At 42.8% G+C, this 25223-nt stretch overlaps 1 protein-coding gene across 1 annotated transcript in view; it reads right to left on the bottom strand.

Annotated features, from left to right (window-relative positions):
* Positions 1 to 24931, bottom strand: part of il2 (interleukin 2) — a 50886-nt gene extending 25955 nt beyond the window's left edge. The window contains exon 1 of the mRNA XM_078404954.1: positions 24701 to 24931. Coding sequence (XP_078261080.1) covers positions 24701 to 24775 — 75 coding nt within the window. The 5' untranslated portion in view covers positions 24776 to 24931. The remainder of the gene's footprint in view (positions 1 to 24700) is intronic.
* Positions 24932 to 25223: the final 292 nt, after the last annotated feature.

Raw genomic sequence — 25223 nt, 5'->3', positions numbered from 1 at the left:
TTCTTTTATGGTACGACAATGACCACGACAATGCCGCGTCAGGTCGAGATTACACCGTCTTCGGAAACATGGCGCAAATTACCACGCTGTCAATGCTTCTCCGGCGTCCTATTTTTCGCTGAAATCACTGACAAGTCGGTAAGTACTTGAGAGTTTTGAAATATAACATCTTGCCCGGGTTACTTGAAAACCAACCTTCACGGTAACAAGGCATAAACTGGATTTACTTCCAGTTTACTAATAGCAGTATTAAGAAATTTAATTTTAAAAGTGGTTAAATGGTTTTTTGTGCGGAGTGTGGGCATTTTTTGAAAGTGTACGGGAGATGCATATCTGGTTTCTGGGTTGCATATCTGGGTTGGGAGCTTACTTTAAATGTAATCGCTGATGGCCATAAACATCGCGAAAATTCCCACGCTTACCTGACTGTCAAACTGTTGCCTCCAACCTACCTGTCAAATGTCCTGACGGTAAATAAATTGGTTAAACACAAGTATTTTATGGTATCTTCAAATGACTTTACTTATTTTAATATTATGTGCTTCTAAATGCATCTAAGAGAACCTAGCAAAACTGGGGACAGCATGCGACAGCGCCCGCAATAAGCAACGATACCTGGCGACAAGCCAGCTGTCGCCGAGAAATTTCACTCCGGGTGATTTCTCAGCGACATGCTGAGATCCACTACGATTCTTTGAAGACTCCTCACGATCATGCCCGCGACACCCCGGCGAACTGTCGGCGACAGCCTAGTCGCCGGCAGTCGCCTTAAAATCGCCTAAGTGGGACAAGCCCTTAAGGATTTGGGTCACATCAACACAATTCTAAAATCAAAAGACAACACTTGCATTCTTAAATAATGTTAATTGTTTACTTTGTATGAGATCCTAGCATCATCAGTTGGACTACAGTTTACAATGCCAATACTTGCTTTGATCAGAATTTAAAATAGTGACAATGATAAATAACTTTACGTTGTAAATCATTGCCGCTAGTTTTAACTTGTGGTCAAAGCAAGTGTTGGTATTGGAAACTGTAGTCCAACTGAAAAATGGTGCAGGAGATGACACCAGCCATTTAATGCAAATTAAATGATCAGAACTTTGTGTCCAACATTATTTAATTAATCTTTTCTGATGTTTAAGGAATATACAATTCTTCTGGTTGCATTTTATGTCCTGAATTTGTTTCAGTGTGATAGAAAACTTTCCCTTTCCCCTTACCACCTTACCAAAATCAAAACTATTTGTATACAAAAAAAGTAAGAGGCACACCTGGTGTCAAATTATTACTGTACTAAAAAGGTGAACAAACCGCAGCATACAATCTAATTGGAGCAATTTGGATAACACAAACCTTTTTGATAATATAGTTGAGAAATTTGAGTACTTTGTTATTTGCTGCGTTTTCGTGTTGGGTCCTGCAAGCTTCAAATCTGATACTTTTTAACTTCAGCTAACATGACAATGGGGGACAGGGACTCAGAAATATCTGAATGCAAAATTTAGTTTCACAGCACCTGGTGTTCAATTGTTCAACCATTCTCAATATTGCAGCCAATTTGCATGAGGGCATTTGAAGTTCAAATTGTATTAATCACCATATTGATAACAGATTTAGTACATACATGGGAAGATTGAACATGATGTCAATCAACACTGCCAAACTGAAACCAAACACCCACTTTTAATCTGGCACAATTGAATTAACCAACAGGAGAAACCTCCACCAGTGCTAACTGAAAGTCCGGAGAAGGGCCCCGACCCGAGGCATCCGGATGAAGAACGATCCCAATCCATAATGTCACCTATCCATGTTCTCCAGAAATGCTGCCTGACCTTTATTGTCACGTGCACCGAGGTACAGTGAAAAGCTTTTGTTGCGTACTTACCAGAAAGCGGAAAGACAATACATGATTACATGATAAACTAAATAATGTGAATAACATTTAGTGCAAGATAAACTCCAGTAAAGTCCGATCAAAGATAGTCCGAGGGTTTCCTCGAAAGTTACTCCAGAACTTTGTCTCTATTTTTGTAAACCAGCATGTGCAGATCCTTGTGTCTACTAACTGAAAGGTTAATTGGTGTTTGGTTGCTAGAAACCACCTTGCAGAATTCTAGAGTTCTTTAATGTTCAATGTCACAAGAATTGGTGCATCTATAATCTGGACTTCAACATCTTGCATAATCTAGGTGCTCCCAGAATATTCAGGAGAATAAGCAAACATGGAAAAATGCTGGGATTGGAAGGAGAACCAAGGACTGCATATGGCTATATCCACCCAGGGTATTCAAGGAGCACTTTAGACTGTAGACTATAGCGAAACAGTGCCGAAACAGGCCCTTTGGCCCACCAAGTCCACGCCAACCAGTGATCACCCCCTACCCTAACACTACCCTACACTAGGGACAATTTTCAATTTACCAAAGTCAATTAACCTACAAACCTGTATGTCTTTGGAAAGTGGGAGGAAACCAGAGTACCTGGACAAAACCTACGCAGTCAGGGGGAGAATGTCCAAACTCCGTACAGACAGCATCCATAGAAAGGATCAAACTCAGTCTCTGGCGCTGTCTGGCAGCAACTCTGCCGCTGTGCCACTGTGCCGCACTACTCCCAGATGAACTTCAATGTGGAGCAGCACCGAGCTTCTGCCCTTTAAAATGAATTTCTCAAAGATACCATCAGCTCCCAGTCTGAACTCCAACCTTGGCAAAGAGTGTTATGCCCATCGTGCTGCTAATCATCACCATAACTCTTATGTTGGCTTGCTTCCAAATCAGAGCCAAAGATACTTGCAACATCTACAGTTTGTCTCCCGCCAGTTGCTCCCTCAATAAAGTTCCATTTTCTCATGCTAGAGAGCAACTGTCAGGGCTAGTACGTTGATTCACAAGGATGGATAGCTGCACTATGATATAGTAAACCTGCACTGTTTAGTTTAGTTTATTTAGTTTAGTTTAGAGATATAGCATGGAAACAGACCCTTTGGCCCACTGTGTCCATGCCAACCAACAATTTCCTGTACACTAGTTCTATCCTACACTCTAGGGACAATTTACAAAAGCCAATTAACCTTCAAACTTGCACGTCTTTGGAATGTAGGAGGAAGCTGGAGCATTCAGAAAAAACCACAATGAGAACATACAAACTCCACGGGGAGAACATACAAACTCCACCGGGAGAACATACAAACTCCACCGGGAGAACATACAAACACCACGGGGAGAACATACAAACTCCACGGGGAGAACATACAAACCACGGGAAGAACACACAAACTCCATGGGGAGAACACACAAACTCCAATCCTATACTGTTAGCATATCATCCCCAACCTTTCCAAAAAATAGTTTTTTTGATCCATTTTGCTTTATGTTCATTCCTCCTAATCAACATCTGGTGAATTTCACTATGACTTAGCATGTTTCTAGCTTCTGTAGTCCAACGTGGTAAATGGCACATCAACAGTACTGTGCTTTGAAAGGTTTATCTAAACTGAAGAAGGGTCTCGACCCGAAACGTCACCTATTCATTTTCTCCAGAAATGCTGTTTGACCCGCTGAGTTACTCCAGCTTTTTGTGTCTATCTTCACCACCATACAGTTGTGAAAATATCTTGCCATAAAATCCAGTACTCAAATAGTAATTCACTGAGTTCATATTTTGGCACTATGTCAGAATTTTCAATTGGTTTGATTGCATTCAAAATTATTGGCTTTAACTCAATGGTGAGGCTAAATTTACAGCAAGATATTTATCCCCAAACAAAGCAATATTAAAGAGGTCGGATGAGTGCATTGTAAAAGCAGTTTTGTGGCTTTCACACACAGCAATTGATTAATTTTCATTAATCATTTTTATTTCACTAATCAAAGCATGCTATGAGAACCAAGGAGCTTCTAACTGAACTTTCTAAGTAGTCTGTGAGCGGAACAAAATGAGAGCCCGTTTTCTTTTCCGAATCTCTAATGTCTCCCTATGTGCAAGACATACAAATTAATGGAGAAATCGCATTACAATAGACAATAGACAATAGGTGCATGAGGAGGCCATTCGGCCCTTCTGCTTTGGAAACTTTCTACCAAAACACTTAAATATTATAAATGTCAAAACATTCAGCATTATGACCTCAATTGAAAGGATTCATTGTCGCAAGTTTAAGAAGAAACAATCTCACAGATTTACAGTAAAGAGTCGAGAAAAAGATAATGATGGTACAATCAAAAGCCATGGTAGGGGAAAGAGTTGCATCAATTAAATTGTCACGGGTAAACTTTAAGAACTTGTAAATCTTGCAGACAGGATTTATGCTCCTCACATGTGGGAACAGACACCTCTGAGTGATCATCTGGAGTTAAATAAAACTGTACAATTGAGTAACATTTAAAAGTTAAATAACTGCTTGCAGGGAAACTGTGAATGGAAATGATTCACCTGTGCAGCGGGGACAAGCACCCAGTGTGAGTCACCACAATTAGGGAGATATGCATGTGCATCCCAGTTACAATTCAAAATTAGAGAGGTCATTGGAGTACCCAAGTTATATATGGATTTCTTTTATGGATTCTTTCAATATGTTACAGGGTCCTCCATAATGTTTGGTACAAAGATCCATAATTTATTTATTTGCCTCTGTACTCCACAATTTGAGATTTGAAATAGAAAAAAAAATCACATGCAGTTAAAGTGCACATTGTCAGATTTTATTAAAGGGTATTTTTATACATTTTGGTTTCACCATGTAGAAATTACAGCTGTGTTTATACATAGTCCCCCCATTTCAAGGCACCATAATGTTTGGGACACATGGCTTCACAGGTGTTTGTAATTGCTCAGGTGTGTTTAAATGCCTCTTTAATGCAGGTATAAGAGAGCTCTCAGCACCTAATCTTTCCTCCAGAATTTCCATCACCTTTGGAAACTTTTATTATTGTTTATCAACATGAGGACCAAATGTGCCAATGAAAGTCAAAGAAGCCATTATGAGACTGAGAAACAAGAATAAAACTGTTCGAGACATCAGCCAAACAGTTTAAGAATAAGGGGTAGGCCATTTAGAATGGAGATGAGGAAGAACTTTTTCAGTCAGAGAGTGGTGAAGGTGTGGAATTCTCTGCCTCAGAAGGCAGTGGAGGCCAGTTCGTTGGATGCTTTCAAGAGAGAGCTGGATAGAGCTCTTAAGGATAGCGGAGTGAGGGGGTATGGGGAGAAGGCAGGAATGGGGTACTGATTGAGAGTGATCAGCCATGATTGCATTGAATGGCGGTGCTGGCTCGAAGGGCTGAATGGCCTACTCCTGCACCTATTGTCTATTGTCTATTGTCTAAACCTTAGGCTTGCCAAAATCAACTGTTTGGAACATCATTAAGAAGAAAGAGAGCACTGGTGAGCTTAGGGAAGAATTCTCTCTGTGATAAAGAAAAATCCCCAAACACCTCTCCGACAGATCAGAAGCACTCTTCGGGAGTCAGGTGTAGATTTGTCAATGACCACTGTCCGCAGAAGGCTTCATGAACTGAAATACAGAGGCTACACTGCAAGATGCAAACTACTGGTTAGCTACAAAAATAGGATGGCCAGGTTACAGTTTGCCAAGAAGTATTTAAAAGAGCAACCACAGTTCTGGAAAAAGGTCTTGTGGACAGATGAGACGAAGATTAACATATCAGAGTGATGGCAAGAGCAAAGAATGGACGAGAGAAGGAACTGCCCAAGGTCCAAAGCATACAATAGACAATAGACAATAGACAACAGGTGCAGGAGGGGGCCATTCGGCCCTTCGAGCCAGCACCGCCATTCAATGTGATCATGGCTGATCATTCTCAATCAGTACCCCGTTCCTGCTTTCTCCCCATACCCCCTGACTCCGCTATCCTTAAGAGCTCTATCTAGCTCTCTCTTGAATGTATTCAGAGAATTGGCCTCCACTGCCCTCTGAGGCAGAGAATTCCACAGATTCACAACTCTCTGACTGAAAATGTTTTTCCTCATCTCTGTTCTAAATGGCCTATCCCTTATTCTTAAACTGTGGCCCCTGGTTCTGGACTCTCCCAACATTGGGAACATGTTTCCTGCCTCTAATGTGTCCAACCCCTTAATAATCTTATACGTTTCGATAAGATCCCCTCTCATCCTTCTAAACTCCAGTGTATACAAGCCTAGTCGCTCCAGTCTTTCAACATATGACAGTCCCGCCATTCCGGGAATTAACCTAGTAAACCTACGCTGCACGCCCTCAATAGCAAGAATACCATCTCATCTGTGAAACACAGTGGTGGGGGTGTTATGGCCTGGGCTGATGGTAGTAGCATAATGAATTCTGAAGTGTACAGATACATCCTATCTGCTCAAGTTCAAACAAATCCCTCAAAACTCATTGGCCGGTGGTTCATTCAACAGCAAGACAATGATCCAAAACATACTGCTAAAGGAATATAGTTATTCAAAGCTAAAAAATGGTCAATTCTTGAGTGGCCATGTCAATCACCTGATCTAAACCCAATTGAGCACGCTTTTTATATGCTGAAGAGAAAACTGAAGGGGAGTAGCCCCCAAAATAAGCACAAGCTATCACCAGAGAAGACACCCAGCAACTGGTGATGTCCATGAATCACAGACTTCAAGCAGTCATTGCATGCAAAGGACATGCAACAAAATAATAATTATGACTACTTTCATTTACACAACATTGTTGTGTCCCAAACATTATGGTGTCCTGAAATGGGGGGGACTATGTATAAACACTGCTGTAATTTCTACATGGTGAAACCAAAATGTATAAATCTGGCCTTTATTAAAATCTGACAATGTGCACTTTAACCACATGATTTTTTTCAATGTCAAATCTCAAATTGCAGAGCACAGAGGCAATTAAATAAATGACTGGTCTTTGTCCCAAACATAATGGAGGGCACTGTATGTTATTTGTACTGCTTTTTATGATAATAATAATAATAATGTATTACCTTTATATAACGCTTTTCATATACTCAAAGACGCTTTACAGGGATTTAAAGAACATAGGGAAGTGAATAAATAGATGTCAATAATTCGGTGAATTATTTTAAGTTTTACACAATATGAATAGATTCAGGCCAGACTAGGAATGTTTAGTTTATTAGTTTAATTTGTTCATGTCATGTGTACTGAGATACAGCAAAAAGCTTTTTGTTGCTTGCTAGCCAGTCAGCGAAAGGATTATGATTACAATCAAGGCATCCACAGTATACACATACAGGATAAAGCGTATAATGTTTAGTGCAAGATAAAGTCCGATTAAAGATAGTTCGAAGGTCCCCAATAAGGTAGATGGGAGTTCAGGACCATACTCTAGCTGATGGACGACTCATGAGAATTAAGATGAAGCTTATATTACCCCACAATTAAGGGAAGCAGCAAAGGATTCAGTAACTTTCAAATGGGAAGAATATGTCTTGCACTTGGTCGCATTGGTCTGATGAATTCAAGAAGTGGTGTCAGCTTTAACTGAATGGGACTGTTCTGTCTGGGTTACGCCACGATATCAAGTCAGCCCAACGAATGGCAACTAGGGACAGTGTCAAGTAATACATTAGGCAAGCTGTCAAGAATGGAAGATTACCAACAGTCACCCCAAAGTATCTGTGAGCAGAATGTAGCCTGTCTAATAAATCACAAAATCACATATTGCACAAGTATAGGGCAAATTATTATTATTTGAATGGCAGAGCAGACTTGATGGGCCGAATGGTCTAATTCTGCTATCACTTATGACTTTATGATCAATAATTTCATAAAGTGAAAGAAACAAAAGGAGAGAGAGTGATAAAGAAAAATAATTTTAAATTTTCACCTTTTACGAAAGAACAAACTGCCAAAGAGTAGCAGGGAGGGGGCAACTCTGAACTGATTAATCAAGGCCTCTTGCCCAATCGCTCAGGTATTGTCATCATATCAACCTATCAAGTTAGAAGAAGCACAGAGGCTGGATCTAGTTCAGAGTATTTTAAGGTGGTATGGTTATTTATATTGCTGTAGAAAGTGACAATGGAAACAAGCTTTATAGATTACCCCAGTAATCTATAAGATCGGGAAGCAGGTTTTGAGAGACAAATTCATCTAAACAAATAAATGTAGTGGCAATAAAGTGTTAAAGGAGCAATTACGTCATTATGCAATGCATAATGGAATCAGTCTAAAGACTTGTCCCGACCTGAAATGTCACCTATCCATATTTTCTGCTGAATTATTTCAGCGCTGTGTCCTTTTTTGTAAACCAACATTTGCAGTTCATTGTTTCTACAATTTGCAAAACAGTTTGGATGCAGCAGTTCACCCTTAATAAACATCTGGCAGAGATGATGAAAAGAATTTAAAAAGTCATAAAAGTGCCATTTCACTTCAACACTAAACAATAACCAAATTAAGGAGGAGATACTTTAAGCCGAAGATAACAGAACCTGGTGGGACACAACTATTAAAATCAATTTTTAGATCACATCCTGTCATACTTCTGGCTGCAGCACGACTTGTTGTCACTTGGGCTTGATATTTGATGCTGTCAGCATTGGGGGAAAACCTTTGCCATGTCCATTGCAAAAGTGATTGTTAAAGACTGGTTGTTGGGTCTGGTTCAGCCTGAGAACTTAAAGCAGGAAAAGAAAGTAGTTTAAAAAAATGTCAGCTGTAAGGTCATTCATCAACTGGGTCAGATGGCAGGTGCAAAATCGGCAGTGAAGAGTTTAACTCAAAATAAAAAGGGATCAAAGAAAGGGGAGAAAGCGAGAAAACAGGGATCACTGGTAACATGTTTCTGTGCTGTATCTCTAAACTAAAACTAAAACTAAAACGATGACTATACTGTAAAGGCATGCACAAGAAACTGCAAATGCTGAATTACCAAAAAAGACACAAAGTGCTGGAGTAACTCAGCGGGTCAGGCAGCATCTGAGAAAACATGGATAGGTGACGTTTCGGGTCAGGACCTATTGAGTTACTTCAGTACTGTAAAGGCACGTTTAATGGCCTTAATTGTATAAAAAGTGACTAACCATTTCTCAGTGGCTTTTGAAACAGGGTGCTGAGCCAAAGGAAATAGAGTTGGTTTCCTTTCCTGAATCTGTTTGGTCACATTATTCACAAGATTTAAGAACTTACAAAGGACAAGGTTGTTCCCCTGTACACATCGGAATAGATTCCAAGTAGTTGTTGGGATGCATTATGTTCAAAATCGCAAACAGTTTAACTATTATTCATTTATATGGATTCTTTCAGGTAAAAGACAGCTTGCAAGAAATAGAGAACAGAGATTATTGTTTGTGTAGGAAAGGACTGCAGATGCTGGTTTAAACCGAAGATAGACACAAAATGCTGGAGTAACTCAGCAGGACAAGAAGCATCTCTGGAGAGAAGGAATGGGTGACGTTTCGGGTCACCCATTCCTTTCTTCAGACTGAGATGATTGTTTGCAGGATCGAAGTTGCTTTTTTGAATGGTCACCTCTTGGTGCCACGGTCAGAGTCTCGAGGTGGGCATGCCGCTTCGCCGAGAACAAAGGGAACCTGGCCTGGGGGGGCCGCCAAGAACTAAGAGGGACAACATGAGGGGGGGGGGGAACATACAGAACTAAGGGGAACCCGGCCTGTGTGGAAGAAGGTATGAGTACTTTTGTAATTTTGTAGACGCCTTTGTGCCTAATTTTTTGTGTGTTTTGTACGTAAAAACAAAGAATTTCACTGCACCTAGGTACAAGTGACAATAAAGTATCATCATCATCAACAGGATAAATCCTATGTCACAATACTAGGCACAGTTTTAAATCGAATGATGTGACAAACTGATGAGTTTGCAATATGTGCTATAAGCAGATAAAATGGCATATGGTTAACAGAACAAAAGAAATAGAAGTAGGTGACGGGAATCAGGCCCTTCAAGTCTGCCCCATGGTCCTCATGGCTGATCAATGCCAACCTCAACTCCTCTTAGGCGCAATTTTGTCACATCCCTCTGATCCTCAACATTTGAAATATTTACCCACCTCCACTTCAAATACTTCCATGATCCAGCTTCAGCCAATCACCTGATAGAAATTTCCAGCGATTTACCATCCTCAGAGAGAAAAAACTTGAAACTTCAGTTTTAGATCGGCCCCTTATCTTGTAGTTGCATCCCCTTGTTCAAGACTACCACTAATGAAAACACCCCTACATCAACCTTGTTGAATGAATGAATGAATGAATGAATGAATGAATGAATGAATGAATAAGTTTATTGGCCAAGTATGCATATACAAGGAATGTGCCTTGGTGCTCCGCTCACAAATTACAATACAAACATAAGTTAACAGGCCGCTGGACTTAACATCGCCGGCGCGGCTCGGCCGCGGGACCTAACAGTGCCCGGCGCGGCTCGGCCGCGGGGCCTTCCATCGCCCGGTAAGGCCGCGGGACGGTTCAGCGCTCGGTGCGGCTCAGCCACGGGACCTTCCATAGCCCGGTGCGGCTCGGCCGCGGAACGGTTCAGTGCCCGGCGCAGCCGCGGGGCCTTCCATCGCCCGGCGCGGCTCGGCTGCGGGACTTAACATCGCCGGCGCGGCTCGGCTGCGGGACGTTTCAGTGCCCAGTGCGGCTTGGCCGCGGGACTTAGCAGCGGCCGCGGGGCCTTCCATCGCCCGGCGCGGCTTGGCCGCTGGACTTAACATCGCCAGCGCGGCTCAGCCGCGGGACGTTTCGGTGCCCGGGGCCACTCGGCCGCGGGGCCTTCCATCCCCTTGCGGGGGCTGTGCGGGTCGGTCGCCTCGGTAGGGGTCGAGCTGCCTGTCCGTGGGCGCGGGGGGAAGAGAGTGGAAGTTTTGTTGCCTTCCATCACAGTGAGGGGGTGTTTGGAGTCACTGTGATGGATGTTGGTGTTGGGGTCGTGTGTCCTGTGTTCTTTTCTTTTTTGCTGTGTCTTGTGACTGCTGAAATTTCGTTCGGTATTTATACCGAATGACAATAAAGTTCTGTTATACTGTTATACTGTTATTAAGAATAAAGCATAAACATCAAAACAAAAAGGATTCACCATTACGGTCTAAACATGTGGGTGAAAATAAACCAGAGCAAAAAAGAGACTACAGACTTTGGTTATTGAGTAGAACTATCACTCGTGGGAAAAAAACTGTTTTTATGTCTGGCTGTGGCTGTTTTGACAGTCCGGAGTCGCCTTCCAGAGGGAAGTGCTTCAAAGAGTTTGTGGCCAGGGTGAGAGGGGTCAGAGATGATCTTGCCCGCTCGCCCTTTTAATCCATATATACTTAAATGTTAACCTTCATTATTCTAAACTCCAAGGACACATGTCCAAACTACTTACTCTCTCTAGATGTGACAACCCTCTCTTCCCAGGAATTAGTCTGGTGAATCTCCTTTAGAATGCATCCAATGTTATCTATATACTAAAACTCTCATTTGTTTGTTTGTTTATTCCTGAACTACAGCCAAAATGGTACACGATAGCGCGACAATTTTAGGCCCACCTTACTCACCGTCATCCCTATGGTGCTAATGGAAGAAGTTTAATTGAAATCGGTGTTATATTCTTAAAGTTATTCACATTTTAAAGTTTAAATCTATCTCCTAGGGAGGGAGGGGGGAGGGAGGGAGGGGGGTGGAGGGAGGGGGGAGGAGGGAGGATAAGGGGGGTTGAGGGGGTGAAGTTGAGGGGGAGGGGAAGGGAGGAGGGGAAGGGGAGGAGGGGGGAGGGAGGGGGAGAGGGGAGGAGAAGGGGAGGAGGGGGGGAGGGAGGGGGAGAGGGGAGGGGGGGGAGGAGAGGGTACTGCACCAATGCAGAAGAGGTTTGGGCCCAACGGGTCCACCTGGTCTAGTATTATCTATTTATTGGGTAAGTGGACAAACTCTACTCGAGGACTCACCGACACTCTATAGAATTGCAACAAAACCTCGGCAACAGCAAATCTGCAATGATGGTGGACAATACAACAAATATGAACATACTGATTCTCAACAATGGCAGCGTCCAGCACATGCATGATAAAAATCAGGATGAATTATTCACAGCCACGTTCGGGCAGAAATGCCAAATGTGTGACTCACTGCGGTTTCCTCCGGGGATTGTCAACAGCACGGAAATCATGCTTAGCCAATTGGATTCACTCCAAGGTTGAGAACATTGAACGCAGCGAAAGAAAATGTTAGGATTAGACAAAGGTCCTAGTCTTGCACCAGATATATGTCTGGTCAGTGCTGAACAAACTTACAACTCTGGTATCTTCTCAACGATATAGAAACTTGTGTAGGAAGGAACTGCAGATGTTGGTTTACACCAAAGACAGACACAAAATGCTGGAGTAACTCAGTTGGTCAGGCAGCATCTCCAGAGAAAAGGAATGGGTGACATTTTGGGTCAAGACCCTTCTTAGGAGGAGTCTGAAGAAGGGTCTCGACCCGAAACTTCAGCCATTCCTTCTCTCCAGAGATGCTGCCTGCCCCGCTGAGTTACTCCAGCATTTTGTGTCTAACCGATTTAAACCAGCATCTGCAGTTCTTTCCTACACTGTCTGAAGAAGGGTCCTGACCTGAAATGTCACCTGTTCCTTTTCCAGAGATGTTGCCTGACCCACTGGGATCCAGCATTTTGTGTTTAATATGGGAACTCAGCCAGTTCGAAAAGCAGGAAGATTTAATCAAGATAATTACTGTCAAAAGCAGTATACCCTCAATCATCAGTAAAATTATGGCAAGTTTCATTGACAATGCTGTCACTACTCATCATTAACCTGCTCACCAATGCATTGTCTGCGTTTCACCAGAACTGCTTGTCTCCAGATCTCATTACAATCTTTGTCCAACATGGAGCATAGAGCTGAATTCCAGAAGCAAGGCGAGAGTCATTGCTCCAATCCTGCAAAAATGAATTGACATCCCAGGAGAAAACACTGGACTTTGTACCTGGTACAAAGCAAGATGATTAAGGTTACTAGAGGTCATTCAAAATCCGCAGAATATCACTGTAAGAGTTCTTCAGAACAGTATCCAATGGCCTACCATCTCCAACTGAATAGTGACAACACTGCCAATTATACTTGCCATCACTTTACTGACGATTGAGGGTATACTGTTTTAGATGATAATTATCTGGAATTGATTATCCTACATTTTATGCACTGGACATAAATGGGCAAGTTTCCATATTATTTTAGACTTTACTTTGGAGATACAGCGCGGAAACAGGCCCTTCGGCCCATCGAGTCCATGCCAATGAGCGATCACCCCGTACACTAGCGTTATTCTACACAGTAGGGACAATTTACAATTTTACCTTCGTCAATTGACCTACAAACTTGTATGTCTTTGGAGTGCGGGAGGAAACCAGAGCACCTGAAAAAACCCGCAGTCACAGGGAGAACGTACAAACTCTGTACAGATAGCACCCGTAAGATCGAACCAGAATCTCTGGTGTTGTAATGCAACAGCTCCACTGCTGTGCCACTGTGCTGGCCAGTCGTTGAACTTCAAAAGGTCGGATGTCCACTGATGCTCCGCAGATGAAGCCGTCCATGGCTGCAACATCTGGATAACATTTACACATGGGCAGATAATTGGCATGGACAGGCCTATTGCAAAAGCTGAGAGTTCAAAATATTAGAAGATGGAAACAGATAAAGACAGTTTTGTCACCTTCATGGATAAAAACTGACCACATTTTATATTGCATCATACTATGAGGAACATGCTACAAGGAATGAAAGTTAAAATTAATCGCAAGGAATACCGGCAGCTATTCATGCAGAGACCAACACCCATGAGGATTATACATTAACCATACAAGTAACTAAACTAACAGCCACATTATGAAGTGGAATATGTTTGTTCTAAGCAGTTGACCATTGAACTATGTTATCATGACAGCACAAAGTCAGGATTTGTCACAATTCTGAAAATGTGAACTGAGTTGTCACATTTGCCACCTTTTCAATGTGCTGGCATTTCTTTGTGATCATAACAGACTGATTCACTAGATCAATGAAGAACCAGGCTGTGTTAAGATGGTGCAATCAGCTATTGGGGAAGGGGAAGGGGCTGTGAGGGTGGGGAGGATGGATGGGGTGGGGGGGAGGGGTGGTTGATGATAGAAATCATCACTGCAGCGGCATCAATCAGTGGTTAGACATGATTTGGATTATTAAAGGAGTTCTTTTTAGATGCAAATCTTAACGATTTCCAAAGGAGCTGTGCAGAGATTTATTCACTGTACACCTACTCAGGTGATTACTGAAGTGAATGGGGCTTGGCGTCTTGTACTTATTAAGGAGAACATTGTGTGAACTTGAAAGGAACACTATTATAGATTTTCTTACCAGGGCCTATATAAAATAGTGTATATCACTAAAACATGACATAAAGTGCTGGAGTTACTCAATGGGTCAGGCAACATCTCTGGAGAACTTGAATAGGCAATGTGTCAAGTCAGGACCCTTCTTCAGACTGACTGTTGTAGGGGGAAGAAAGCTGGAAGATGGGCGGTGAGATAATTAACTAATTGTGAACTATTACCAATTTTTACCCAACCTTAGCATTTTCACACCAAATTCAGGAATCAATGATGTCAGGGGTGGGGGAATCATGTACTTACAGTGATAAGCCTTAGTCAAGCCACCAATCACATGCATACTATTAGTACAACAGAGGTTGAGTGGCTAGGTTTTCTGTAGCAAATGATTTTCCATCTGACACCATAAAGTCTTTACACCATTTACATTTAGCAACTTGATGGGGGTTGGGGAAAGAGTTGCATTCCGAGAAAATTATTTATATTTTGATTTTCCGTTACGTAAAGCTGTGTTATCTGCCCGTGTCAAGAAATGAGACTTGAAAAAAAATAATTGTGTGGAATTTAATACAGAGAAACGTGAGGTGTTGCATTTTGGGAAGTCCAACATAGGCAGGACCTACACAGTGAATAGTAGGGTTCTGGGGAGCGTTGTAGAGCAGTAGGATCTAGGAGTGCAGGTGCATGGTTCCTTTAAGGTGGGTTCGCAGGTAGATAGAGTGGTCAAAAAAGCTTTTGGCACATTGGCCTTCATCAGTCAGAGTACTGTGTATAGAGGTCATATTACAGTTGTATAAGACGTTGGTGAGGCCGCATGTAGCGTATTGTGTTCAGTTGTGGGCTCCATGTTTTTGGAAAGATGTTGTCAAGCTGGAAAGGCTACAGAGAAGATTTACAAGGATGTTGCCAGGACTAGAAGGTCTGAGCTATAGGGAGAGGTTGAGTAGGCTGGGACTCTATTCCTTGGAACGCAGGAGGATGAGGGGTAATCATAGATTTAAAGTGAAGGGGAAAATATTTAATTGGAATCTGAGGGGTAGCTTTTTCCACACAAATAGTGATGGGGGCATGGAACAAGCTGCCAGAGGAGGTCGTTGAGGCTGGGACTATCCAAACATTTAAGAAACAGTTAGACAGGTACATGGATAGGACAGGTTTGGAGGGATATGAACCAAATGTGGGCAGGTGGGACTAGTGTAGCTGGGACATATTGGCCGGCGTGGGCAAGTTGGGCCAAAGGACCTGTTTTCACACTGTATCACTTGATGACTATGTTTTATTTAGGTGCATTTTTGCTACATAAATTCTGCGAAAGCAAATTTTATTCAGTATTTAGTTTTAGTTTTAGAGAAACAGCATGAAAACAGGCCCTTCAGCCCACTGTCCACACCAACCAACGGTCACCCATACACCAGTTCTCTCCCACACACCATGAACAATTTACAGAAGCCAATTAACCTACAAACCCACATGTCTTTGGGACATTGGAGGAAACCGGAACACTCAGAGAAAACCCACATGGTCACAGGGAGAACGTACAAACTCCATACAGACAATACCTGTAGTCGGGGTCGAACCCGGGTCTCTGGCTCTGTAAGGCAGAAACTCCACTGCTGCGCCACTGTGCCGTCATTGACTTGTTGCTGTCATGTTAACAGCAGGAGAATCTCAGATTTTTGAGTAGTGATTTGTGAATTGAATTGAATATCTGAATATCTTTATTTGTCATTCAAAACAAGTTTGAATGAAATTCAGTCACAACACTAAAACACACAACTACGTAATTCAACACACACCTCCACCACAGTGAATCTCCTCCAGGCACCTCCACACTGTGATGGAAGGTAAAAAGAAAAGTCCTATCTCCTTCTTGCTTCTTCACCTGCGGTCGGGCAGTCAAAACTGCTGCGTCGAGGCCATCGAGGCTCCCGACTCCAGAGACCCCACCGGGCGATGGAAGATCCCGCGATCGATTTTAAGCCGCGCCGGACGATGAAAAGTCCTGCGAACGGTTCGTCGAGGCTCCCAACCCTGAAGTCCCCGCCGGACAATGGAAGATCCCATGGCCAATTCCAAGCCGCGCCGGACGACGAAAAGTCCCGCGAACGGGCCGAGCCAAGGCCCACGATTCTGGGCAGACGAAGACGCTGCAACTGGAGCCCCCGAAACACGGTCGCCAACCAGGGACCAGCGAGCTCCCGACGCCAGAGTCCACAGGGCCTGCGGCCGAAGCCTCCGAAACCTTCGAAGTCAGCCAGCTCCGCGATGGTAAGTATGTCTGGAAGCCGTCAGCTCCCTGTTGCTAGGCCGCAGCACGAATGCAAACGCAACCCGGAAAAAGGTTGCATCTCCATTGAAGAAGGAGATTTTAAAAAAGTTTCCCCCACCCCCTACATAATACACAACTAAAAGTAAACTATAACATTCATCTAACATTAAAAACAAGACAAGAAGGAAAAGACAAATGGACCGCAGGCGAGCCACAGCTGCTAGGGCAGTGTCGCCACATCTGGGGGGCATTATCCTTATGGACATAACATGATCAACCCTTTACTCTCCACTCACTTGGTGTATGGAGCTCCAATACTTGAAAAGCTCAACATCATCCAGGCAAAATGGCCTACTTGATTAGCACTTCAAACAACCGTGAGTGTTCATTAACTCCACCACCAGTGGTACCATCTACAAAATGTATTGCCATTTATTCAGCTTGATTATTACAAATGCACCTCAGAAACCTGAAACTACCAACTGGGATACGGCGAATGACAAAAATTAGCTGCACTTTCACCATAAGGACGGTAATGGTTCAAGAAGGTGCAAGGGACAATCAGATATGGGCAATAAACAATGACTTAAACAGCAATACCCACATCGCTAACTTGAATTAGTAGGAATCAATTTTACAGCAAAATAACTTGATTGTGAAAATAATGTATCGGGCCTACGTATAAACAGTAGCGAGAGCAATAAATACAAGATATTTTCAAGTATCAATTGTAGTGATAATATTAAACAAAATTTATCAAACAAAATAGTTTGAGGGGATCTTCATGAAATCCATAGATAAAAATAACATGCTGGGAATTAAAATAATTCATTTAGAAACTGTCCAGCTACGTTCATTCCTACTTCTGTAAGTGTATTCAACAATTTTCCTCTCTTCTTGCAAATCACCTTCCACAAGAAACTTCCCTTCTACTAAACGTTGACTTATGAATTATAATGTTACACTTATCCTAACCTCACCTCCAGTCAACTCACCTGCACAGGAACGAGAGCACTAGTTCAATCCTCTCTATTCATAATGGAGGGGGCAGCACAGCGGCAGAGTTGCTGCCTTACAGCGTCATAGATACGGGTTTGATCCATTACAGGTGCGGTCTGTACAGAGTTTGCGCATTCTCCCCGTGACTGTGTGGGTTTTCCCCTGGTGCTCCAGTTTCCTCCCACACTCCAAATACATATAGGTTTTAGGTCTGAAGAAGGGTCTCGACCCGAAACATCACCCAATTCCTTCTCTCCCGAGATGCTGCCTGACCTGCTGAGTTACTCCAGCATTTTGTGAATAAATCGATTTGTACCAGCATCTGCAGTTATTTTCTTATACTATAGGATTTAGGTTAATTTGGCTTTGGTCAAAATTGTAAATTGTCCCTCGTGTGTAGGATAGTGCTGGTGTACGGTGACCATCGTGGACTTGGTGGGCCAAAGGGCCTGTTTCCACGCTGCATGTCTAAACTAAACCAAAACTAAACAGAGCTCTTGCTGTTGCAATGGCAAATTTAACTACAGTAGCTTCCCAGTCATGAAAGGACTGACTTACATAAATACAACTCTATGAAAATGGCACATAAATATTTGAAGAATTTTTCAGGATAGGAAAGATAGTGGCACAGCTGCTGCCTCACATCCCCAGAGACCCGGGTTCAATCCTGACCTTGTGTGCTGTCTATGTGGAATTTCCTCGTTTTCCCTGTGACCATGTGGATTTCTGGATGCTTAGGTTTCCTCCCACATCCAAAAGACATACAGGTTTGTAGGTTAATTGGCCTTTGTAAATTCCCCCTAGTGTGTAGGGACTAGATGAGGCTGAAGGTTGATAAATCCCCAGGGCCTGATGGTCTGCATCCCAGGGTACACAGGGAGGTGGCTCTACAAAATAGTGGACGCATTGGTGACCATTTTCCAATGTTCAATAGATTCAGGATCAGTTCCTGTGGATTGGAGGACAGCTAATGTTATCCCACTTTTCAAGAAAGGAACGAGAGAAAACGGGGAATTACAGACCAGTTAGCCTGACATCGGTGGTGGGGAAGATGCTGGAGTCAATTATTAAAAAGGTAATAACAGTGCATTTGGATAGCAGTAAAAGGATAAGTCCAAGTCAGCATGGATTTATGAAAGGGAAATCATGCTTGACTAATCTTCTGGAATTTTTTGAGGATGTGACAAGTAAAATGGATGAAGGGGAGCCAGTGGATGTGGTGTATCTAGACTTTCAGAAAGCCTTTGATAAGGTCCCACACGGGAGATTGGTGAGCAAAATTACAGCACATGGTATTGGGGGTCGGGTGTTGACATGGATAGAGAATTGGTTGGCGGACAGGAAGCAAAGAGTAGGAGTAAATGAGACCTTTTCAGAATGGCAGGCAGTGGCGAGTGGAGTGCCGCAAGGCTCAGTGTTGGGGCCGCAACTGTTTACCATATATATTAATGATTTGGATGAAGGAATTAGAAGTAACACTAGCAGGTTTGCAGATGATGGTGGTGGTGTGAACTGTGAAGAGGATGTTAGGAGGATGCAGGGTGACCTGAACAGGATGAGTGAGTGGGCAGATGCGTGGCAGATGCAGTATAATATAGATAAATGTGAGGTTACCAACTTTGGCTGCAAAAACAAGGAAGTAAATTATTATCTCAGTGGTGTCAGGTTAGGTATGGGGCAGGTGCAGCAAGACCTGGGTGTCCTTGTACACCAGTCACTGAAAGTTGGCATGCAGGTACAGCAGGCAGTGAAGAAAGCAAATGGAATGTTGGCCTTCATAACAAGAGGATTTCAGTATAGGAGTAAAGAGGTTCTTCTGCAGTTGAATAGGGCCCTAGTAAGACCAAATCTGGAATATTGTGTACAGTTTTGGTCTCCTAATTTGAGGAAGGACATCCTTGTAATTGAGTCAGTACAGTGTAGGTTCACGAGATTGATCCCTGGGATGGCGGGACTGTCATATGAGGAAAGATTGAAAAGACTAGGCTTGTACTCACTGGAGTTTAGAAGGATGAGAGGGGATCTTATAGAGACATATAAAATTATAAAAGGACTAGACAAGCTAGATGCAGGAAAAATGTTCCCAATGTTGGGGGAGACCAGAACCAGAGACCACAGTCTTAGAATAAAGGGGAGGCCATTTAAAACTGAGGTGAGAAAGAACTTTTTCACCCAGAGAGTTGTGAACTTGTGGAATTCTCTGCCAGAGGGCAGTGGAGGCCAAATCACTGGATGAATTTAAGAGAGAGTTAGATAGAGCTCTGGGGGCTAGTGGAATCAAGGGATATGGGGAGAAGGCAGGCACGGGTTATTGATTGTGGATGATCAGCCATGGTCACAATGAATGGCGGTGCTGGCTTGAAGGACCGAATGGCCTCCTCCTGCACCTATTTTCTATGTTTCTATGAGAAAATGGGATAACATGGAACTAGTGTGAACAAGTGATCGATGGTCGGAGTGAACTTGGTGAGGCAAAGGGCCTGTTTCCATGCTGTATCTCTAAACTAAATTAAATGCCATATTCTACAGGAGCTATAGAAGAAGGTGATACCTCATTAATTCAAAAGATAACCAGTTTTCAGAAAATCTGTTTTGATGTAACCTCCCCGCAGTAATCAAACATTATTGTGTTTAAGATCACAGCCACCACCTGTTCACAGTAGGAATTCACTTTAAATATTTGCTTTGGAAACTGATAAGTCGACCTTTTCTACATGCAAAATAGTTTTCAAACAATCGTCACCCATATCTTCTCTCCAGAGATGCTGCCTGACCCGCCGAGTTCCTCCAGCATTTTGTGTCTACTTTCGAATTAAACCAGCATCTGCAGTTCTTTCCTACACAATGTAACTTCCACTGATACTTTAAGGCCTTCAAAATTAGCCAATGGATGTGGTGCATTCTTATTCGATGGCATTGTAACTAGGCATTGTAATTAAATCTTTATGTTTCAAGGACACTCGTAAAAGTGTTTTCTTTTGACTTATGGAGAGAGACAAAATGGTTTACAGATAGTTCTCACGAACAGAAACCTTAGGTAAGATGGGATCTGCCTGTAATCAGACAGAGTTCCAAGCCTTCTGAAACTAAGCATTATATATTTACATAATGATGTTATATCCTTCGCTAAAACAATAAGCTTTATTAGAATCCTGAAAAATTGCGCGACTCAAAATATGTATTCCGTGACCACCTTGTGATGCCACTTTCAAGAACTGTGCAACTGCAGTCCTAGATCCCCCTGCTCTACACCACTTCCCAGAGCCCTACTGTTTACTGTGTAGGTCCAGCATTGGGTTGACTTCCCAAAATGTAACACCTTGTACCTTTCTGTATTAAACTCTATTACCCATTCCTCAGCCCACCTGTCCAGCTGATCAAGATCCTGCTGCAATTTTTGACAACCATCTTCGTGATCCACAATACCATCCACTTTAGTGTCATCTGCACACTTACTAATCATGCCTTGTTCATTCTCATCCAAATCATTGGGATAGATGACAAACAGCAATGGGCCCAGAATGGAACCCTGAGGCACACCAATTAAAAAAACAACTTCCAATAGGCTTCCAATTAAAAAAACAACTGTCCACTCTCTGCTTCCTTACAAAAAAACAAATTTTCTTTCCAATCAGCTAGCTCTCCTTAGATCCCATGCGATCTATCCTTCCTGATGCCGAACCTTGTCAAATACCTCGAGACATAGTCAGCCAGTGTGACAACAACCCTTGCCAATGCCCACACCGACCAACATGTCCCATCTACACGAGGGAGATGCTTTTGGCCAATATCCCTCTGAACCCATCCTATTAAATGACCAGTCCAGGGATGGAAAGTGATTCATGTGTTTACACTCGTGGCATTCCATTCCATACATGGGGCATTTTTCTTGCCATTTATATTGCTTGCATCCTTCAAACTGGTGCTGTCTGCTCTTTTTATTGTGGACATAATTGTGCTGTTGTTACTCAACATATTATCACTGACAAGATGGATTTGCAGCACCACAGAGTTTACAGATCAAAATCAATTTCTCTCAAAAGATGATCCCTCAGTCCTATATCTCCACTCCCCCATACAATATTCTTATCAATCAAATCCCTCAAATCTCCAAATTACATTTTTCAGACAACTTCAGTTCAGTTATGTGTCAAATATCTCTCCATTCATCAGTCATCTCCGGGAAAACTTGTATCCGTCCATCATCATATTTCATAGAAGGTCAGAAACCTTCTTCCAGCATCTCACTTGTCGGCCTGCTTGTTCAATAGAATTGTCTACCTCACTTTCCAGCTAGCTTTAAGAGTATCTCCACTGTGGCAGGATGGAGCAGTGGAGAGTTGCTGCCTTACAGCATAAGAGACCCAATTTCGATCCTGACCACGGTTGCTCTCTGTGCAGAGTCTGTACATTTTCCCCGTGACCTGCATGGGTTTTCTCCGAGTGCTCCGGTTTCCTCCCATAGTCCAAAGACGTGCAAGCTTGTAGGTTTATTGGCTTGGTATGATTGTAAATTGTCCCTAATGTGTGTAGGTTAGTGTAAGCGTGCAGGGCGTGCTATGGAGGGCGTGCAGCGTAGGTTCACTAGGTTAATTCCCGGAATGGCGGGACTGTCGTATGTTGAAAGGCTGGAGCGATTAGGCTTGTATACACTGGAATTTAGAAGGATGAGGGGGGATCTTATTGAAACATATAAGATAATTAGGGGATTGGACACATTAGAGGCAGATAACATGTTCCCAATGTTGGGGGAGTCCAGAACAAGGGGCCACAGTTTAAGAATAAGGGGTAGGCCATTTAGAACGGAGATGAGGAAGAACTTTTTCAGTCAGAGGGTGGTGAAGGTGTGGAATTCTCTGCCTCAGAAGGCAGTGGAGGCCAGTTCATTGGATGCTTTCAAGAGAGAGCTGGATAGAGCTCTTAAGGATAGCGGAGTCAGGGGGTATGGGGAGAAGGCAGGAACGGGGTACTGATTGAGAGTGATCAGCCATGATCGCATTGAATGGCGGTGCTGGCTCGAAGGGCTGAATGGCCTACTCCTGCACCTATTGTCTATTGTCTATTGTCTATTGTTTATTGTCTATAATACTATATCAGTGTGTAGAAGGGTCTTGACACAAATTGTCATCCATTCCTTTTCTCCAGAAATGCTGCCTGTCCCTGTTGAGTTACACCAACATTTTGTCACTTCCTAATACTATATCACCCATTGTCAACTGAACAAAGGAACATTCCTTCCAATGACTGCTAAAGTGGCTTTATCTGTTCTATCTTCCAACTCATTGGACAATGGTGCATCTTCTAATATAAGGAAACTACATGTGGCATTCCTGGTCACCCAGCTGTCTATCTCAGTGTGGTTCTATCTGACCAGTCTATGGCCACATTGAGCTGCCCATTCTAACAGAGAAATACAAAATCTGTATCTTTCAGGTGACATTGTATATCCTCTTGTTCTATTGGAATTTGTTTAGTATTTATCGACTGCAAGTCAATGCTCCAAACAAAATCAAAGTTAATGTAACATGGTAAAACATTTCAATATCATCACATGTTATATGCTGTTCCCATTGAACTCTTTATAAAAAAGGTTTGGCCTCTCACTTTAAGTTCTTGGTGTCTCAGCTTACTCACAAGCCTGCAATGTGATTGACCTCCATCCTAGTGACACCTACTGATCTAGAAATGCTTACAGTTAAAGTATTTCTAAAGCACATTGTTATCTATGCCTGAAGTAGGGTCTCAACGCGAAAAGTCACCCATTCCTTCTCTCCAGATGTTGCCCGTCCCGCTGAGTTACTCCAGCTTTTTTGTGTCTATCTTCGGTGTAAACCAGCATCTGCAGTTCCTTCCTACACATTATTTCTGACACACACAACTGACAGCTGTGACTGCAACTGCACAGGTCCCAAGTTCCAAAGTTCCATCTCAAGGCCTTTCTGTCCCCTTTGCCATTAGAATTAGAATGCCTTTATTGTCATTGTACGAGCAGTACAACGAAATTTTAAGGCCATCTTTAAAAGCTGCTTGAGCTTTTTTTGGTTCTGAAATTGTCTCATAAGTAATTTGAGGACACTTTGTTTCAAAATGTATTTGGCAGCGTTGTTTCGAAGAAACGTGGGATATTTTAGGTACTGAAAAAATGTTGACCTGATATTACATCATATTTTGCCCAACTTATTTTCCCACAGCATAAATACACATTAAGCTCATGCCCAAAATTATTTTTGAAAATTCCCCTATTTTAATAAGAAAATTGCCAACTAGAATGTTTTTTCCCCCCAAATGAATAAAAAATGAACGTTATAGTATACTTATGCTTTGCTTCAAGACCAAAGTCATACCAGTGGGAGCCAAATAACTACTCAGAAATCTTTTGACAAAACATATTTCTCATATCTTTCGTTGAGTTTATTATTGTCACGTGCACCAAGGTACTGCGAGAAGCTTTTGTTTGCGTGCTAACCAGTCAAAGAAAAGACTGTACGTGAATACAATCAAGCTGTCCACCGTGCACCGATAAAGGATAAGGGGTAGAACATTGATATATAATATCGAAGTACAACATTTAGTGCAAGATATAGCAATGAAATGTTCATTCAATGTTATATCTAGCTCAAATCTAAACTTTCACACCATGTGAATCATGGTGTTACACCCGGTCATTTCATGCGCTCAGGGCACTTGGGTTTCCTCGGTCTTCCCCCGGCTGTTAATGTTTTGCTGGTTGCAATCAAAAGGGGTCGCGGAGTTTCCAAAAGCGAACTCTTCCCCGAGCACATATTTGCGCAGGGGACAACTGTTGACATTGAGCCGGTAAATGTCGAGCTTTTTGTTCAAACAAACGCTGAACGTTGAAAGAGAAAATGCAGGCTTGTTGGCGCTGCTGCAGCCCACCAGCTCCAGATGCCTTCTCACCCACTCCACTGGAAACCAATGGGTTTCACCAGAAAGTAAGTTTACGTGAGCCTAGAACATGGGGGGGGGGGGGGATCAAATTTAACCAGGCGATATGTTTATTCCTTATCTTGTTTATGGCAAGGAAGGGGAGCGATCGCAAGCCGAAATGGGACTAGGGTCCATTCTGCAGAAAGAATATGCACGGTATTGTAAAATAATTACCTGGGTGAATGGAGAGGACCGCATAAGCGACAGAACAGTGAGAGGTAGGGCGAAGATGCAGAATAGAGGGCTCATCCGTCCGTTTTACTTCCTCTTCGCGGTAGCGATCATGATCCTGGAGCGCGCCAACTCGTCAAACCCAGGCAGACTCCAACTTAAAGTGAGTCTTCTCCCTCTCAACGCATGCACACAAACTGTCAGCTCGCAACGCGAGATACCAGCTTTGTTCCAGGGAATGACCGACCTCCAGCGAGCACCCTCTGCTGATGGATAATTAATTGTTCGGCGCACTTTCGAAAGAGAAAGTTCAAACTTGCAAAGTTGACGAAGCCATATCACGAGGAGAAGTCACGTACATACTCGGCTCTAATCGTATCGTGAGTCAGTCAGTCAGTCACCCATCATATCTTAGTCCCCCCTCGCTGTATTTTCAAGGAGCTTGCTGTTTACCTACCCTGCACTAGAAAAGGCGCTAGATACGTTTACGGTTTACCCCAGCTCGACCAATGATCCCCAATTCTAC

This window comes from Rhinoraja longicauda, chromosome 1 (assembly GCF_053455715.1).
Source record: "Rhinoraja longicauda isolate Sanriku21f chromosome 1, sRhiLon1.1, whole genome shotgun sequence".
NCBI lineage: Eukaryota > Metazoa > Chordata > Chondrichthyes > Rajiformes > Arhynchobatidae > Rhinoraja > Rhinoraja longicauda.
The sequence above is the reverse complement of the archived record's forward strand: the minus strand, read 5'-3'. Positions and strand labels throughout refer to the sequence as shown.